We start from the raw sequence: 19,178 nt of genomic DNA, 5'->3' as shown, positions 1-19,178 counted from the left end.
CTGTAATGGGACCAGGAAAAAAAAGCGACCGTGAGAACAGCTGGGCAGGTCCCAACTCCCATTTCACTCCCCCCTGGCTCTATGATCCCCAACCTCTACAGTGAGCTCAGGAGGAGGGCCAGGGTGCTGAGCATAAGACCCCAATGGAGGAAGCCAAATCATTCTCTCCACCCTCTGAGGGAATCCCCCCCAGACCCCAGTGCAAGAGTCCAGCTGGCCTTCCCGTGGGCACGGTGCCCAGCGGGTGGGACCCCCATGGCTGGCACTGGCACAGACCTGGGATCTGGCCATGTTTGCAATTGTTTAGGTTTTTGTGTGGGACCTGGAAGGTGGGGAGGATGCCAGACTGGGCCTTTTGTACCCACGGGGGTTGGGGGAGTAGGGTGGGGGTGGCCCAGCTCGAGTTCTTGCTGAGTTTTCTTTCTGTTCCTTTGGATTAAAAGCAGAAATTCATGTCTGTACATTACAGCCAACGTCCTGTCCCTCAGGTTGAAAGACTGGGGGCAGGGAACCACATGGCTTCAGTTCCTACTAGGGCCAGGCCTGGGGGAGGGGGCCAGAGCCCACCCACCCTGACCGTTCTTGGGCCTTTAGGGCACCAGACTGGGAAAGGAGCCTGAAGCACCCTGCGGAGGATATTGCTTCCCTAGGGAAGCCAGCAGGGGGCGCTGCCTTCCCGTATATAGGGCCCTGCTGGCAGTGAACACACAGTATACACAGGGTGGACCCCTGGGGCTGGCTGCTTGGCAACGCCCTCCATCAAAGGCTCGACTCTGGTTTCCTGCCCAAGAGGGAGTGAAGCGCTCTTCTCCAGACCTGTTCTTTGCTTGGGTATACCTGGCAGTACCATCACAACAAAATGAGGGTCCCTGATATGGCAACTGGGGGTATCATCTTGGAGCTCTAGGTCATAGACTTGGGCCTACAGGACCAGACAGAGCCGAACACACACACACACACTCTCTCTCTCTCTCTCTCTCTCTCTCTCTCTCTCTCTCACACACACACACACACACACACACACACACACACACACACACACACACACCAAATGCTGTTTCATTCCCTCCTTGTCCCAAGCCCATACCGATGCCAGGCACACACAGAATGCATGATCTTGACCTGCTTATAGTCACAGCCCTTGGGCGACAGAACTCAAATGTAGGGAGTGGGTAAGAGCCTATGGTCCTATGGCCCTGTTTGCTGCATGTACCGCGCCACAACCATGCATGAGCAGGCTGCGTGGGAACGTCTGTGCCCTGCCTAGGTAGTGTCCAACTCGTTAACTTGGGGTGAAGGCACCAGGCTCCTGGAGTGGCCAACTGTTCAAAAGAAGCCAGAGATCCAGGCAGAATTTCATGTGAAATTTTCCAAAATTTAAAATACTGCTGGAGCTGGGAATGGTAGTACATGACTTTAATCCGAGTAGGTGATCTCTTGATAGTTGGAGGCCAGCCTGGTCTACATAGTGAGTTCCAGGACAACCAGGGTTACATTGAGAACCCTGTCTCAAAAATAAACACACTATTGGAAGCCAAAATTGGTGGCTTCTCTTGTAATCACAGCTCGCAGGAGACGGAGGCAAGAAGACTGTGTGGAATTTGAGCTCAGCCAGTGCTCCACAGTGTGTCCCAGGCCAGCCTGGGCTACAGAGTCAGACACTGTCTCGAAACTCAGAGAAACAAAAAATACTATTGGACCTAGGCATGATGAAACTTGCTAGTAATTCCAACAAAATAAAAATAGAAACCCCACCACTACGGGGTTATGAGTATGGCCTTGTCTAACATATCCGAGGCCCTGGGATCCAACTATTTTAAAAAGCAAAAACATTACTGTCCCAATATTGATCAACTCATGCCAGATCCTGTTCCTCGGGCTCTGGTTTGGGACTGCATTAAGCGCCCATGTGAAACGGGGGTCATTAAACACAAGAGTTAGCAATGGGTTTGGAGAAGAGGTGTCCTGCTCCTTCAGTCCCAGCATGCAAGGACCTGACCTCGATCCCTAAACCTAAAGGTGGGAAGAGAGAAGTGACTGAAAAACATCTTCTCCTGATCTCCACATGCATTCATTGGCACACACGCCCATATCTAAGCATCACGCACACACATGTGGATGCTCAAACACGCACAAGTAAATCAAAATAAAGTTCGACCTTCAAAGAGCCTCTGGAGTTTTCTCTAGATGTGCTAAGGCAGTCACTGATAGCATGGTTTATGAGCATGAACACTTGAAATGTGGCTTCTGGAATAAGGTGTGGAAATGGAGCCTAGTCCCTCGGAACGGAACGTTAGGTGAATGCTCTCCTACAGAGCTCTCTCTCCAGCCCTAGGTTTTTTCCTAATTAATGTCAGTGCACATTGCTACAGATGGCCAGTGGCGAGGATAGAGGTGCAGTGGATGAACACCCAGAAATGTGGGTATGGACTGCAACAGCAAAGGGTGCTGCCTGTCAGTGCTGCCGAGTGCCTGCTGGGTACCTGGCAGGATGTGCACCTGCCTCCCTCTGTGGGTTCTCGGGCAGCTGCCCACTTGTCTATTCACTAAAGGCCAGGGAAGGGTCTGGAAAGCCGAAGTGGAAACTCACAAAGCCAGAAGGCCAGTCAGCAGAGCTCTCGGCTTCCAACTCTGGTGTTCTCTGGGACCTCAGGAATGGCTAACATGGGCTTCTATGCCATTGCTCTAGGCCATGGGAGCCACCCTTGCTCTGCTTCCCTAACAGACACAGGCTGTTGGAGGATGCCCAGGACACTGGAAGGGGGACCACACCAAGGTCTGAGCTGACTCCTGGACTAATACAGCTTTACAGTCTCAAGGGTGGGATGGGGACTTAGGAGGGCCTCTACACAGGCCTGGGGAGCAGGGGTCTGTTGTCAAGGCCAGCCCAACTTTCTCTGCTTACCCCTCCCGGCTTTCCAAGTCCGGGCCCCAAATTGATTAAAACTAAGTTAAAAAGCACTGTTTAGAGAATGATAAAATTGCTAAAATTTTCCTTTCTTTCCTCATTCTATTGTCCCGTCTCCATCTGGTGCTCCAAGGATCAGCTAAAGTCACTGGTTACTGTGGAAACCACTCCTGATTGTCCCCCTAATGCCTTCTGCCTGCCCCCAGGCCCAAGGGCTCCTGCTCTGGGTGTCTAACTTTCATTTCCCCACAATCCCCAGACACACCTGAGCAGTCAGGGCACTGGATCAGGGGAGGGTTCATTCCCCCACCTGCGACATAAGGCGCAGAGAGAGAGTGGGGGGGGGAGAGGAGAGGAGAGGAGAGAGAGAGAGAGAGAGAGAGAGAGAGAGAGAGAGAGAGAGAGAGAGAGAGAGAGAGAAATTATTTCCCAAACTTGCCTCAAACTCTGGCTTGGCTTCAAAACATCCAAGTCAAGCAAGCAGAGAAAGTGAAGGAGGGAAAACAGAGAAAGAAAGAGAGAGAGGGAGGGAGGGAGGGAGGGAGGGAGGGAGGTTCCAGCAGCAGTGGAGCAAGCACACTGGCAAGGGGAGAGGGAGGGAGCAATGGAGTCCTGCTCCTGGTGCCAGCCCAGAGCTGGGAGGGGAGGCCGCCTGCTGTCCCTTCCCCTGGCACCCCCTCCCACCTTCTGCCAGCAGGGCTTTCTCGGCCTCCCTGGCACAGAGCAGAGTGGGCTGGCTCCAGACCCTGCTCAGAGCCATTGTTTTTCTTCTCAACACCCCCAAGTTCAAGTTCATCTGGGTGTTACATCATGTCTGGTTGCTCCTGGAAACCAGACGGGTCAGACGTGACTCTGGGGAAAGGGGGCGGGAGGCTGGAGGGGGTTGAAGTTCCCTTCTCCTCCCTCCTCACCACTAGGGAGCTCTGAAGTTTGACTAAGTTGTGTGTGTGTGTGTGTGTGTGTGTGTGTGTGTGTGTGTGTGTGTGTGTGTGTGTGGTGTTTTAAAGGAAAAGAGAAAGAAAGAGAAAGAAAAGACCCTCCAACCACACACACGAAACTTCCATCCACCAAACTTTCTCTGGACTGGGCCTCCACAGAGGCGGGGTGGGGCAGGAGCCAGCAGAGGTGGCCGTGAGGCTCTGAGCAGGGGTGGATTTCCCAGGGCCGAGGAAGCCAGCAAGGAAGTGTTTTTATAAAATTTACAAAAAGAAGAACATTTGTGTGCTCTTTCTGAAAGCCCTGGCCCTCTAAAGCTGCCCCTGGCCGGTTCCTGAGGTGGGTCCTCCCCGTGCTCGGAGCACCCTGGGTTCCTGCTTCTCTTCTCATCCTTTCTGGATACAGGCACTCGAGATGCCCATGTGTGCACTCGTGAAGATGTGTTCTCAGGGCAGCCTGGGGGCCTCATGCTGGAGGGCAAGTTTGGCTCGTCTCCTTTTAAGAAGTAGGGGTGGTATCAGTAGGGACTGGGGGCTCCAGCAGCTTGACCTTTCTCCTAATGGGACTTAGGGGGACTTAGGGGAGAGGCCTCCAGGCCTGTAGCCAGCTCTGCCTTGCCCTTGATGCCAGCCTGTGGGCATGCGGCCCACCAGACCTGCTTTGTCCCTTCTCCACCTTCATCTGCCCCACCCAGGCCCGGAGAAACAGGGAAGGCCCGGGTTAGGCAGGACAGGATCAGGAAGAGATCCGGGAGATAGGGCTGTCTTCCCAGTTAGTACCTCAGACTCTCATCTTTGCTTTACCAGGATGGCCTAGAGGCCTCTGGCCTCAGGCTGCTTTTCCCAGGTCCAGGGCTGTTAGAGCTAATTATCCAATTAGCTGATTAGCCAGGGAGCCTGAGGCTTCTTCCTAGGGAGGCTGCTCGGCTGGGCAGAAGCCTGGGTATGCAGCTCATAAGGAACAGTCCTCCCCAAGCCTCCCCAGTTTCTTCCCTCGTCCCACGATGTGCTCCCAATGTGCACACCTCTGTGTGCATCCAGGCATCTCCTACCTGAGACTGCTGTGGGATGTTCAGAAAGTTGCTGTCCCGGGATCCGATGCTGACAAACCGGTTGGCAGAGGAGGCGCCTGTCGTTGTGAATGCTATGGGGAGCGGGGGGGGGGTGGGGGGGAGCAGAGAGAGGGAGAGACCAGGTCAGGCTCTGGGACCCACCTGGGCACTGCCTCTCTGGGCGGCTGAGAAAGGGAGAAACTAGGTTAGACCTGTGTGCGTGCGTGCTGCAGGGTATGGCTGCAGGAAGGAAGAGTGAGGGGCTGCAGCTGGGGAGGTCAGGCTCCAAGTCCTTCCTCTCACTGACCAAGAGCACACACATACCCTTCTGTCTCAGCCTGTAGAGGCTGGGGTGAAGAAGGGCCCTTGAGGCTGCAGCTGAAGTCCCGTGGGTCTAGTTCTGTCCCCTACAGAGACAATGGCTACCACCGGGTTTACCAGTGGAGTTCCTAAATTTTCTACTTATAGAAGGGCAAAGGTGGGAGCTGGTGGCCTGAAGTAGCCTGGCTGGGTGACCCTCTCATCCAGGCCACCTCGCCAGCCACACAGCCTCACCAGGGGCTGTACCACTTACCACCTTGGGCAGTCCCATCGGTTGGCAAGTGGCTCAGGAACTCACAGGGGTCCAGTGGAGGGCAGAGCCAGCAGGAGTGGTCACAAAAGACCCTGTGGCCTGGCCGCCTGACCTGTGCTATGGCAGAGAGGCTGAAGCACATGCTACTCTCTTCCCATCAGTGTGCTAGGCCAGGTGACAGAGAAAGAGGCCGCAGACAGAGCCCCAAAGCTCAGCCACCTGGGGGGGGGGTGCGGCTGTCCAGTGCCCCAGGGGAAAAATGAACCCAACACCCCTGAGCTCCTCTGGGGTATCCAGCTGAACCTGACAGTTGGGAAACAGTCCCCAGAGGAAAATGGACTGTCACAGTTTGCCTGGGAAGCCACCCCTGTCTATATCAGACATGCTCACCAGTTCCTGTCCACCTCTCTCCAGAGGTCTGCCCCAACCTGGTTCCCTCCCCAACTCTGCCCACCTCCAGTGACTGTGATCATGTCTAATGGCATATGCAAATGAGAAGATGGCATGGAGAGAGCAGGGAGGGGGACAGAACTCAAACCACGGGAGAGAAGGACAGAGAGCTCCAACAGACAGGAGTGTTGACATGGGCCACCCTCCCACCCACTCCTGCACAGTTCCAGCTCAGAGCTCTGCCCACCCCTGTCCCAGCCCAAGACAGTGCCGCCTGCCTTCCACCTCTCCTGTCCTTCACGTCGGGTCTAGCTGGGTCTAGCTCTCCACTTAGATTTTTCTTCTCTTCCCTTCGGCAACATTTGTCATTGGATTTAAAGGAAAAAAGGAAGGGGGGGGAGAAGGGAGGGAGGGAGGGGGAGTGAGAGAGGGAGGAAGAAAAAGATGAAGCCAGGACCCAGTGCCCCCCACTTCTCCTTGGAACTTACAACCTGGGAAAGGAACTGAGGGGGAGGGAAAGGAAGGGATGGGAGGAGAGGAAGAGGAAGAGGGGAGGAAAGGGGGAAAAAGAAAGAAAAAAGGAGAAAGGAAGAAGAAGAAGAAGAAGAAGAAGAAGAAGAAGAAGAAGAAGTAGTAGTAGTAGTAGTAGTAGTAGTAGTAGTAGTAGTAGTAGTAGTAGTAGTAGTAGTAGAAGAAGAAGAAGAAGAAGAGGAAGAAACAACCAAATGAGAGACGGAGGGAAGAAGGCATTGGAAGCAGCCTCCTGCATCTTCAGAGGCCCAAAGGGCCAGATGGAGGTGAGGGGGCAAGGCAAAAAGAAGATGGCGGTGGCATCACCTTGTGGTCACATTCAATTTGTTTTGGTGTGTGTAAGGGAACAACAAAACAACAACAACAAAAAATTGAAAAACAAAACCAAAAAATCAAAACCAAAACCAAAACCAAAACCAAAAGCAGCAATCGGGCATGAAGATGGCATGGCTGTGCCTCCCGCCCCCCTACCCGCGCCAGCACCCCCGGCCCAGTGCCCCACTGCACTCTCCCTCCCGCCCCCCAGGGGGGCCTGGGCCAGGGCCTGGCTGGGAGCAGTGGGCAGGGCTCATGGGGTGCTGGCTGGTGTAACTGAGGCCCGGAGGCCATGGCCAGGGCTCGACCCTGCTCATCCGGTAGGAGGCTCTGAGGCGCTCTGGGTAGGGGCTTTGTTGGGAGGGGGCGCTCCTCTTTTTGCAGTGGAGACCGTGTAGATGGGCCAGGGATGCTGGGCGCTGTGGTATTGATTTCATCGTCCACTTACAAGGTGATGGAGGAGTCAAGGCGGCGCCGTCTGGGGCCGTGCTGGTGGTTTTGGAATCAGGCATAGGAAGGGGCACAGGTCTGGCCACTGGAGGCGGCGGCGGTAGCAAAAATGACCCCGGGACTTTGCCCTGGCCGCTACCGTTGGGCTGCGAACAACATAAATAGAGTGACGCATGAAGGCACATCACACACAGACACACGCTCGCTCCCCTGCGCGGCCGGCCGCTTGCTCCTGAGAGCAGGCACTCCCGATGGAAGATGCAGGAGTGGGAGAGAGGGTCCTTTCCTCTAGGCACAGGACGGAGGAGGGTGTAAGGCCTCTATTTGGTCTCTTGGGTGTTTCTCTCTGTCTCTTTCTTTCTTTCTTTCTTTCTTTCTTTCTTTCTTTCTTTCTTTCTTTCTTTTTCCTCTTATGAAGTAGTGGGAGGGAAGAAGGGGGTGTCCGACGGGTGATTCCTCATTTCTTTCTTTTTTGATCAGGATCTTACTGTGTTGCTCTGGCTGGCTTCAAACTCACCATGTAGACCAGGCTGGCCTCAAGATCTACCTGCCTCCGGCTCCAAGGGCTGGGTTTAAAGGCGATGCCACCGTACGCGGTGGCACACTTGTCAATTTTTAAGCGAGATGTTCTAGGTACAGGAACGAACCACCTAGTGATGCACACCACTGCACCTAGAACAATCACGCTCATGGCAGGAATGAGGGGCCAGCTCACCTCCAAGGTCTCAAGGGCACGCTCCCTCCATGGCTCTAGCTGGGGCTGGCTGACTAGCCACAGGCTTGCCGATATCCGCCCCAATGGGCAGCCTGGCTCAGGAGGCCATGAGAAGCTCACCCTCCATTCTATCTCCAGCAGATCCTGTTCTCAGCCTGGGAACAGTGGGAGGCTGGCCTTTTCTAGAAAGATCAGCCAGCGAGGAAAATACGCCATTGGCGGCTCCGACTTCTGTGAGGTTCTTCAAGAGCGAATCCCTGGATAACGCACGCCCTCAGGAGCCAGGGACATTCTGCCACCAAGATCCATTCCTTGTCCTTTTGTGCCCTCTTTGGCCTCAAACTTTCGTTTCTCCTCCAGGCCTCGTGCCTGACCGTGTCTGGGTCGGCTTCAAGGCTTCAGAGAAAGAACGCGCCACACGCTCCCCAGCCACTGGCAGGCACAGTCTCCCTGGAGAGACCTGGAGCATTGCCTCCTGCTGCTTGGGGCAGAGCCCTCCATGCCCACCTGCAGCAGCTCAGGCGCAGGGAGGCCTGGCCCCAGCTCTTCTTTTCCTATGGAGCAAACTTCAGCCCTTCTGGCCACTTAGGCACAAGTCCTAGGGAGGTCTTTCTCTCTCAACTTGCCCTCAGACTGGTAAACCTCCTGCCTCGACACGACATCCCGAGTGCGAGCTCGGAGTTTAAGGGTGCACCATTATAATACCTGTCCAGTGCTCCTCCTACAGGAAGACAAATCCCAGGAACCCCCGCACCCCCTCTCCAGGGAGGTGAGAGGTCTCCAGTCATCATCAGTCTGTCCCCACTCTTGGCTGATGAGAATGAGGCTGCAGGGGTGGGCGTAGGGGGGAGTAGTTGTGGGGGGAGGGGTGGAGGGCGTGGGGCCACCCTTGCTGACAGTGAGTGGCTCAGTGTGGTTCTCTGGATGTCCCACCATGTCTCAGCCATTATACTCATGCTGTGTCTGACCTTCCGACTACTCACAAGGGAACAGTTCTCACCTCAGGGCCATTCTGCTCCCTGTCGCCTGACAACATCTCGAGTCATTTCTGAGGCCTAGAAGATACTATTGGCCTCAAGTGGGTAGCCTATAGCTTGCAGGATGAAAGCTCGTTTTCTGTTCAAAGCTAATAATACTTCCTTTGATGCGAAGGAAGCTTTGTCTACCCATTCTACAGCTGACTCCAGTGAGGTTCTGTTCAGGGGAGCAGTTCATCCAAAGTCACCTGCTACACTGGCCATGCCTGGGGCAGAGCCATATCTGTCTGACCCAAGAGCCTTTGGCAACCTCTTGGGCCCTCTTCACTACAAGCAAATCAGCTCAGCTCTCATTGAAATGTTCCACTATTTTACAAGTGAGACACAATCTCACCAGTGGTCCCTGAAGGTTCTTATTCCACACCCTATCTCTTCTCCAGGCATTTCCCATTCTCAGTTCCTTGGACTCTCTAGAGCTCAGGCTGACAGTGAGGTCAGAGTATAGCCCTGCTCACCTCAGAGTGCCCTCCCTGAAACTCCCTCCTGAACCCCTTAAGGTCTGTTCTAAAAGCATCACACACACCCATGGACCGGCCAGAGTCTCCGAGTCATGCTGGCCTCTCACTGTCCTATTCTTCTTGGATACCCTTGGCCCTTCACTGGAGTCATGGGAGCGGCTGACCCCAGACTCCAGCACTCCAGCGGGCTCGTGTAGCACTCAAGTCTCACTTCCAGGAGGCGAGCGAGACCTTAGGGTCTTCTCCTCAGGTGGGACCATGCTGTCCTTTCTGCTCTATTTCATCCTCTTCCATCTTTTCGTGGGTCCCAGGGATCAAACTTAGGCCATTAAGTTTGTGTGGCAATGCTTTACTCCTGAGGATGACTCCGCCTCCCAAATGCTGGAATTACAGGCATGCACTGCCCAGCTCCTGCTCCACTTCAGTCACACTTGACCCAGACCTCTGGTTCTTCTAGCTACAAGCCCTTATCCCCAGTGACCTGCTAGGTCTGACACGCTATCCCTTCTGCCATTCCTGCACACTCTAAGGATAACAGCACAGAGCATCGGGCTACCCAGCATCCCTATCGGTGACCTGGACTGGGGTCTCTTGGGCTAGGTATAGCATCTGAGAGAGTGACTCTTTGGTTCTAGATAGCATCAGGACCAAAGGGAGGCTTTCCAGCTCTGCAGGGGCATCAGTGAGAGCCAAGCAGCAGCCTCCTCCCTGGTGTCTATGGTCTGTCTGGCTCTCGGCCCATGCTTCCCCTAGACAGGAAATGGAACAGTCCCACAGGTCACAGCTTCATGACTTCTCTCTGGGCTCCAAGCATCTAGGACACAGCATGGAGCCCGTCTCTTGCGAGAGTGTCTAAAAGGACAACCCCACTTGATGAGGCTAGTTACAATACTCTCAGACTTATTTCTAGAAGGCCTGGAACATCGGAGTTCTAGGTTCGATATAAGTCAGGGCATTAAAATATCAAGGTCTTTGATTCTGTGTTACCTTAGGAACTGAGTTGGGGTTGAAAGGAGTCTACAACTGGCCCAGCACATCACCCACCTCGCACTGATAGCAGCACTCTGCTTGCCTAAGTCATTACCACCACTGGGCCCTCACCACCCCTGAAACACTTCTACCCAGAACCCTTCCTCCTGCCCTTGGCAGCACCTTAGATGCTGTCTCCATGTGACCGTCTAAACGAGCACCCTAGACTTGGGTGGAAGGATGAAATATTAGGGTGCCTGAGAGCCTTCTGTAATAGTGTGTATTTCTTCGCTATAGATATTTTTCAGAAAGGCTGGTCTGTAACTTGGGGTTCCTGAGGGAGGTGCTCCTGTAGGCTCTAAGGTCAAGGATTCCTAAAGTGGGGGTTCTGGCCAGAGGACTGGGAGCAGGGTCTTGGTAGACACTTGGGTTCCTAGACTCCACCGCTACTGAAGTAAGCTAAATGCTGAGGCCTCTGGGTAACTCTTTACTCAGGCTAAGTCTGAGAACTGCTTCTCTATGTGGCCAGGGACAGCAGCATAGCCTCCATTCTCCCGAGAAGCCAGACTCTTCCCCACAGGAGTGCATCACTTGACTCCCCTCAGAAGCCCCATGGTCCCTGAGGCAAGCTTTCTCTCAGTCTCAGGTCAGAGAGGAGGTCCTGACAGGATTCCCTACTCCCCAGTGTTAGTTACATTCAGCAAGGTGTCTGCTTACATCTGTCTGCAGTCTCATGGAAACGGGTACCTGTCTTGAGAAAATAACTAGGCAAGCGAGTGTTCCATGTTGCACATGACAGGTCACAGGAGGGGCTCGGAACCCAGCCCCCAGGAGGCAGGAACCAAACTCATTCTTTCTCCAGGGTCCTGTGGTTAGAGGCTCTTTGCATTGACCTAAAGGTCCTAGGCTTATCCAGACTGAGAGCCTGGCTGCCTCTGCAGCTAGGCAGTACCCATCTGGAGTCTGCTCTCTCTCTGAAGTGTCAACCAGGGGCCAGTTCTACCGCCCTACCCCTCTGAGATGGGCAGTTTTTAATCCAGAGAGGCAGGAAGGCCGCAAATGTGCTCAGCTGTAGAGTCGGCAAGAGAAACGACTCTTGTGGGGTGAAGTTTGGAAGAAGAGGAGGGCAGCAGAAGGGTAGGGATGGGGGAGCAAGCAGAGGAAACAGGACCAGTCCCAAGGATGGGCAGAGACCCAGGATGCAGACCCTAGCCCAGTCAGTCATACCCTGGAACCAGAAAATGCCCATTCTTCTAGGAGCACCTCAAGGCAGCCTGGCTGGACAACAGAGGACCACTGCTCTTCCCCCTGGACTGCCTCTGCTGTGGACTTCCAGAAGGCCTCTCCCAACTTTTTTTCCAAAACCCCTCAAACATCTTCCTGCTGGCTTCTCACAGCCAGACTATCTGTACCAGCTGAGGGAGGCACTGAGAAGTTTTCACGCTGCTGGACTGCACAGAACTGCCCAGGAGCCCCGACCACCGCGTCTCATCTCACGGTGAGCACGCCCTGCCAGCGTCTCTGGCCCAGTATCTTCCTGGATTAATTCCTTTGCTGAGCACCTTGGGTTTGGACCAGGCCCTGGGGCTGGCTGATAGAGAAGGAATCCACAGGGCGCCCGACTGTCCCACAGAATTGTGAATCAGAAGGATTTTCTAGAACCATAATGGTGTGGGAGCCCTTTGTTAAGAATCCTGACGTAGGAATCTGTCTTCACACGTGGGGCATACTGAAAGCCAGTGACAGATTTGATGGCCATAACTGAGAGGAAGGAGGGACAGGCTTTGTCAGGTGGGGCCAGGGATGCCTCCCACAGAGTCCAGGGCAGCCTTGCACCACGAAGAATAAACACTCTGAGAGTCAACAGTGATGAGCCAGCTCAGGTTCAGAATCTGCCAAATTCTTGACCCTCTAAATTTTAGGAAGAGGTGGTGGTCTAAGGCCAAATTATAGGCTCACTCCTGCTGGGAACCACGGGTCAACAGGAAGGACAAGAAGCCCCAAAAGGAAGGTTGGACAGCTGCCCCAACTCTCCGACCCTAACAGACAGGCCCCAGCATAATGGTCCTGAGCCCACTAAAACTGACCACAAGGTAGATTCTATGGGCTTTCTGCAGCTCCAACTCCAGGTATGCTCCAGACTTTTGGCCCTCTCCTTGTGAGCCCTTAGACAGACAGATGGGACAGACAGACAGATAGACACACAGATAAACAGATGAGGCTACAGGGCCTCCTGTGCCCTCTGGACTCACCTGCCCGGTGGCCTGACCCGAGCCGTCAGAGCACACAAACTGTACGAACTCCTTCAGCGAGTCCTGCCCATGGTGGTGGTGGTAGCGGATGGTTGGGTGTGTGAAGTACGGGCTCGACTGCTGAATGATGGAGGTGGAAGGGAAGTGCAGTGCTGATGCTGTGGCCCGGGGGCTCCCTGTGTGCACACAGGCAGGGGAGAAAGAGAAGGGTGAGAACAGCCCTTGTGCAAAAGCAAGGCACAGGGCCTGGTAGAAGGGCTGAGGATCCCGAGGAAGAGGCGGAATGGGGCAGAAGCTCTGTGTCAGGCACAAAACGCCTGCCACCTAAGTTTAAAAAAAATTCAATGCAATAAACTAAACTAAACTGGCAGGCTAGTACCTGAGGGCCGGCTGCTTGCTTGCTTCTATAAATACTATCTGACTGGGGCTGGCTTGGGGGTTCGCTGAGGCAGGTGAATAGCGAGCTACCAGTGCAGGGTTAGGCCTGTTTAAAACTGTTAGAATGTTGCTTTTCTAGATTGTTTGTTGAGATAGGGTCTCTTGTAGCCCAGGTTGAACTTGATGACCTTAAACTCTGCACCCTCTTGACCTAACTTCCTAATTAATGCCTTGGCTGCAGGCACCATCTGCCTGCTTTCTGGTTGTTTGCTTTTGGATGCTTGGTTTTCTTTTGTATTCGCAGGACCGAGGCTCCCGGCCTGCTAGTGGAGCTTTCCACCCCGCAAACTGTTACAATGTTATTTGCTTCTCAAAAGATTTTGCTCCTGTTTGGTTTTTGAGACAGTCACATGGCCTCCAATTCTCTATCCTCCTGCCTTGGCCTCCTGGGTGCTGGGATTTCAGGTGTTGGAATCATCCTATAGTTTATAATTGTTTTTTGTTTGTTTGTTTGTTTGTTTTTGTTTAGAAACAACACACTAATATGTTACTTGTCTTCCATTGAGCTTTTAGCACCCTTGACATTTTCCTTCTTTTACCCTTGGCAAACACCTCACTTGTCAGGTCCTAGATCTAAGCCTGCCTGAAGTACCAACAACAGATTACCATGGCTCCATGGTCTCTGGACAGACAGGCCCTGCCTGTGCAGGATCGGCACCGGGCACACACAACTCCGATCCTGTAAGCGGATGCATAGGCCTCCTTCACGTGTTGGCCCTGTCGCTGTGAACTCACAGTTCCTACCCCTGCATAGGCCTCAGCTCTTCTTCAAGTTCTCCCCCTTCCTGTCTGTTTCCAATCAGCGCACTCTTGCTCTCAGTTTCATTAGGGGGCTGAGGAAACTTGGCTTCTCTCTGGAGTTCATAAAAATGGAGTACAGCAGGGTGGGGCTTGCCTCCCTCCTGTTGCCTGCACTAGGCCTGGGCTCCCTGCCCCCACCTTGTGGCCACCACACCCTACCCCAGCACTGGCTGCCTCTGGGCTTTAAGCCAGGAGGCCCCAAGGAGGAAGCCCGGAGGTAAACCTCCCTGCCGTGTCCTACAGAAGAGAAGAGAGGCATGGCAGACACAGGGCCATGTGCAAACAAAAGCCAGGCCTTTGCTGCCAGATGGGTGCTGAGGGAGGAAAGTAGCACGTGCGGGAGAGCCAGGTTCCCGGGTATCCTGCCTGGCCCCACCCTCAGGAAGATCCAGCATCTTCTGGGGGGGGGGGTGGCTGAAGAGATGTGTCCTCAAAGCAGCAGGACAGTCCTTTTTATGGTGAGCCTTGTTCTTTTGGCCCAGCCCTTCACTTCTGGGAAAGGCAGGGAGGCCCAGATTAGGTGCCGGTTTGCTCTAGGACAGACACCAGGAACCTGGACTGCTCTCTCTAATCCACCGGAGAGCAACTTGGCTCAACTACTTGCTGGTGAGGGAGGGGGAGGGGGGGAGGCTGCATGCAGCTCCCAGTGAGCATGTGCAAAACATGCACCCAACATAGACTTACACAGCCAGAGTTAGCACGTGGGAGGGATTCTAGGAACCGACCCAGTGGGCAAGCCTGGTTCTCAGAGGTACACTGCCCATCCCATACCTCCCCACTGCTGTGACCCGACCCACTTTGGGGAGGCCAGATCTGTAACTCAAAGTGCTCCCTGGCCCCCTCTTGTACCTTGCCAGCTGCCCCTTGCTGTGGCTGCCTCCCGCAGTGTCCCCTTAAGTCCCGCCCCCATCTCTCACCTGGTCTGACTCCAGCAAGCACAGGCAGCGGGTGGTGGGTGAAAGCCATGCGTGGGGAGCTGCCCTGAGAGGAGAGGGCGCTGCAGAAGTCCAGCTTTCCTGACTTCTTTAGAGAAGCAGGGCCTGGGGGGAGGAAGCAGCAACACGCGGGTTTAGCTGGCTGGGGTGGGAAGCCAGCAAAGCAGCCCGCTCCTTCTCTCCTCAGCGCCCAGCGGCCCTTCCTCCACCTCGGGCCCTGCTCTGCTCCTCCTGTGGCCTGACCTCAGGGGTGCAATCTGGCTATGGTTGCTTCTGCAAAGAGGAAAATGAGGCCCCTGGAAACATGTGGGAGAGTGTGCTGGGGAAGAGGGGCACAGAGGAAGGCATCCATCCTGCTTCTGACCGTCAGTAGAGGAATTGAAACAGGTGCAGGGCTAGCATCATCTAGGAAGGGATGCCTGAGGAGTCCACAGATGCCAGATGGCGGGCCAGGAGTGACGGGCCACGCAAGGAGCCAGAGAGACAAGGGTGGGACTACAGACTGGGAGTTGTGACAAGACACCCTGAGCCCTAGGATACTCTGGCCTGAGGGAATCAGTCCTCTTTCTGGAGAAAAGGAAAAGGGAAAACACAGTTAGACGCCCTCCAGAGTGGCTACAAGAGAACAAAGGCAGGGGCCAGAGCTGGGAGTACCCTGGGCACAGCCAAGAGGGCAAGGATTGCCCCGGCTAGAGGGCTCAGACAGTGCAGTTCTTCTCTGCCCCATTGCAAAGGCAAGGGCGGTAGGTATTCAGCCAGAGAAACAGGGGAGCAAAAAAGACCCCGTCTGGGTTTTGCATTTGACAGTCAGAGATTGCAAGCCAACATCATCTCTGCTCAGTATGCACAGATCAAGGTGACAGGTTGGCAAACAGGGCTCCCACGGCCACATTCTTTTGGTATCTCTTGTCCTGGGCTGAGCTTCAAGGCCATGCCCAGAGTGACCAGGCAAGGTGGAGGTGAGGTAGACTTTGAGCTCCGATCTTAGAGGGATAAATCTAGTTGGTTGTGATGGGGAAAGGGGGCTGCAGAATAGAAACCCAGAGTTTCAACCACAGAGAGAAGTGGCGGGGGGGGGGGCGGGGGGGAGAGGGAGGGGGAGGGCGAGCTCCCAGCGACCAGCAGAGGTGTTATCTGGAGGCAGCTGTGTACCACCTGATAGCTGGCATGCTGAGGAGGGGGGAGTGCCCCACCAGCTGTGCACAGCTGTCCCTGCTGCTGCACAGTGCTTTCCCAGCTGTTCCCATCCCGCAGCTGGGCTGCTTAATTGGCGATTTGTCGAAGCCCAGGGAAACAACGGCAAGTTGGGGGGTAAGGGATCCTGGGGGCGCAGTGCAGTGCGCGGCAGGACCACCAGAAGCAGCAGAAATGGCAGGCGGTAGAGCAGACAGGGCACAGACTGCAGAAGCCTGGCAAGGAGGCTCTCGGGAACATGGAGTCACAGGCAGTCAGCGGGTCCTCGAGGTACCCTAGCAGCAATCCTTGCAGATGTCACCTGCCCAAGGGCAAGCCTGGGACCTGGTGCATAACAATCTTCAACCTTCTCAGCGCTCTCTCTATCCACCTCCAGAGATCCCCCTAGGGATGTGTCACACTGGCCCAGGCCCTGTCTGCTCCAGGGACCTCCAAGTCCTGCTGGGGTGCCCTTCCACTGAGCACAGTCTCCACGGGTGCTCTAGAGGGTGCCAAGCCCACTCCCTCAACCCAAGACCAGGAGGTAAGTAAGCTTTGCTGTCTTTGCACAGGAACCAAAGTCAAAGCCAGGGGCTACACTGGCTCTCTCAGTCCATTCTCTACCAGGCACTTGGCTCAAACAACAAAGCCCGGTCCCCAGCCCCATCCAGAGTGTCCCCAGCTCTATCTACATTGGGCAGGTTCTCCGTCCATTGTACAATGGCGGGTCTGCACTTTAGGGTCCCAATGCCTCAAGGACATACGCAGCTTTCGGTGGGCACAGATCTGTCCCTCTGGGCTCAGCAAGAAGCCAGCTGAGCCAGTGAGGACTGGGAAGCTGTGGGCGGCTTCCTCTGGGCTCTGTAGAATCTCTGCTCTCTGCTAGTTTCCCAAGACAGGTCTGCTCTCCTCCACCTTCAGTTCTGAGTTTCTTTGTGAAGCTGGGCCTCAAGGCTAGGATTAGACTACCTCACATCTGTCTCCCTGAGGGCACCCAGCACTGACTAAGAACATTTATAGTCATCCAATAGGGTGGCCGTATTCAGTGATGCACCCTGCAATCCCAGCACTTGGGAGGCTGAGGTAACAGCATTCAGAATTTTGAGGCCAGCCTGGCTGTTACAGAGCTAGGCCCTGTCTCAAAACAAAAACAACCGACTACAGAAGGGGTAGATGTTTGCTACTGGCATCTAGTGGCGGAGCCAGGAATGCTGCTGAGTACCTTTCAAAACAAAGGCTGCCTGCCCTTGCCTCAGAAAGCCAGGAGTCCTCAAACACAACCCTGGGTCCAGCTCGGGGAATGATTTAATCCAGGGAACCACAAGGCGGGGCAGATCTCTAGAGGTAAGAGATCTACGAAGAAGAGGCCATGTCCTCAACAAATGGCACCGTAGGTTTGGTAGCTGCCTGCTCTACCCACCATGCCGACAGGCCGGCTATCAACTTGGGTGGCTCAGCTCCTCGCCTCACTCCCCTCCATCAGGACGGCCTGCCAGCCTCAGGACCCGAGAGAGCCTGACAGTGGTGCCTGACAAAAGCAGCCACGGGGAGCACAGGCTGCCACATTGTCACTGCCATGTCCGTACCTGCATCCACGTCGTTGGGCCATCCGCTAGACTGGCTGCTGCCAGCTGCTGGGGAGCGGCCTGTCCCAGGATAGAATACATCATCGACTGGACTCTCCATCTCACTGTCGTCGATGGACTTGGGGCGCTTGGTGGTGCTGAGGAAGAAGAAGAAGCAGCGAATCAAGTGGACCAGAGTTCCAGCCACCCAGTTCCTGGAGTAGAGCATGTCCAGACCTGCTCTCCCTCGGGTCACCAGGACATCACTGAAAGCCCATCAAGGAACAGGCAAAACACCATCATCTGCCTTCTACACCCGCCCACTGTTTCCTATCAGCTCTCGGCTGTGGCTGTGCTGTGGAACTCAGTCATTAAAGAGTGTTTTAAGCCAGTGGTGGTGGCTCCCATCTGTAACCCTAGTACTCAGAAGGCTGACACAGGGGGACTCCAGTGAACTCCAGGCCAGCTAGTTGGGCCCGCCTCAGCAAAACAAAGATAAGTAAGCAAACTAATTTTAAAAATTTTAGTACAAGACTAAAAACAAGTACAAAGGCTGGAGAGATGGCTCAGAGTTTGAGAGCGTGCACTGCTTTTGCAGAGGACCTGGGTTTGGTCCCCAGTGCTCATGACAGGAAGCTGTAAGTCCAGCTCCAGGAGTGTGGTGGCACACACCTCCCAGCACTTGGGAGGCAGCGGCAGGCGGATCTATGAGTTTGAGGCCAGCCTGGTCTACAGAGTGAGTTCCAGGACAGCCTCAGATCACAGAGAAACCCTGTCTTGAAAAGACAAACAAACAAACAAACAAACAAACAAACAAAAAACTTTAAAAAATTGGAAAAGTGAACCAAAAACTTTTCTGTAAAAAGGAAAGACTCGACCTCGCTCTGCAGAACTGTGGCTCTCACTTCAGGCTTTCTCTCCCAGGCTCTCTCTTTTTGTACAAACCATCTTCTCTGTCTATGCTCTACTATTTCCTGGTACAGTAGCTTGGCTGCTGTCAGCCCCAGCCATACATGCTGTGCCACGAAGAGCTTTCTGGAACATATATCCCATGATACCCTCTCCAGGGGCTCCCACTCCCCTAAATGAGTTCAAGAGTCTTCTGGTCCCTAAAGTACTCTGCGGGGATAATCCTGACAACTTATCCAATTCTGACTGAGAGGGAAGCTACCTGGAGTCTCCAGGTAGATTCTTCCTACCAGCTCCCTATGGGTCTCGGCTCAAACACCATCTCTACAAGATATGCCTCCTCTGAGACCCACTTCCAGGCAGGGTCCATGCCTTCTTATGGGTTATGTTTATGATCAAGTATCCCACGAGAGCATAAGGCAGGGAGTTCATGCGTGGCTGAGCAGGATGATATGGAGAACCCAGTCCACGAAGAACAGCTGTTGAAGCCATAGGGAGGCAGCTAGGAAGGCGCCAAGGCCATAGTCTGTGTTTACCTGGTGGAAGGAGGGGAGGTGATGGACCGGCGTCCCAGGGTCACTTGATTTATGTTGTAGTAACTGGGGCTCTCCAGATCTGCCAGTGAGAAGTTGGGCCCTGATGCAGTTGCAACAGGAGCTAGAAGACAGAGAGATTGGTGAGATTGGGAAATGCTGTTGCGGACCCCAGGTTACCATGAGCCTCTTCCCAGAAGCCCAGGAAAAGCTCCCTGTGACGTCTAGGCTAGGAAGA

At 54.4% G+C, this 19,178-nt stretch overlaps 1 protein-coding gene and 1 long non-coding RNA gene across 21 annotated transcripts in view; one reads left to right on the top strand and one right to left on the bottom strand.

Annotated features, from left to right (window-relative positions):
• Nfix (nuclear factor I X) overlaps positions 1–19,178 on the bottom strand; it is a 96,981-nt gene that overhangs the window by 3,916 nt on the left and 73,887 nt on the right. For 5 of the 17 annotated variants that reach the window (XM_087595229.1, NM_030866.1, XM_087595234.1 and 2 more), the window contains 5 exons: positions 18,944–19,064; positions 17,520–17,656; positions 14,743–14,865; positions 12,587–12,762; positions 4,896–4,987 (listed from right to left, as the gene is read on the bottom strand). In XM_087595229.1, coding sequence (XP_087451355.1) covers positions 4,916–4,987; positions 12,587–12,762; positions 14,743–14,865; positions 17,520–17,656; positions 18,944–19,064 — 629 coding nt within the window. In that variant the 3' untranslated portion in view covers positions 4,896–4,915. Of the gene's footprint in view, positions 1–4,895; positions 4,988–7,153; positions 7,302–12,586; positions 12,763–14,742; positions 14,866–17,519; positions 17,657–18,943; positions 19,065–19,178 lie in introns of all 17 variants that reach the window. The other 12 variants (XM_087595222.1, XM_087595226.1, XM_087595223.1 and 9 more) reach the window with 3 other exon arrangements.
• Positions 14,008–17,889, top strand: LOC120098485 (uncharacterized). Of its 4 annotated transcripts, none has more exons than XR_015644009.1 (3): positions 14,008–14,283; positions 16,331–16,477; positions 17,417–17,889. It is a non-coding gene; the product is annotated as an uncharacterized LOC120098485 (long non-coding RNA). The 4 variants fall into 4 exon arrangements; XR_015644007.1 differs by lacking the exon at positions 14,008–14,283 and adding an exon at positions 15,850–16,059; XR_015644006.1 differs by lacking the exon at positions 14,008–14,283 and adding an exon at positions 15,918–16,224.

The sequence above is a fragment of the Rattus norvegicus genome, chromosome 19, assembly GCF_021556685.1.
Source record: "Rattus norvegicus strain SHRSP/BbbUtx chromosome 19, alternate assembly SHRSP_T2T, whole genome shotgun sequence".
In the NCBI taxonomy this organism is placed as follows: domain Eukaryota; kingdom Metazoa; phylum Chordata; class Mammalia; order Rodentia; family Muridae; genus Rattus; species Rattus norvegicus.
This window is presented reverse-complemented; position numbering and strand designations above follow the sequence as displayed.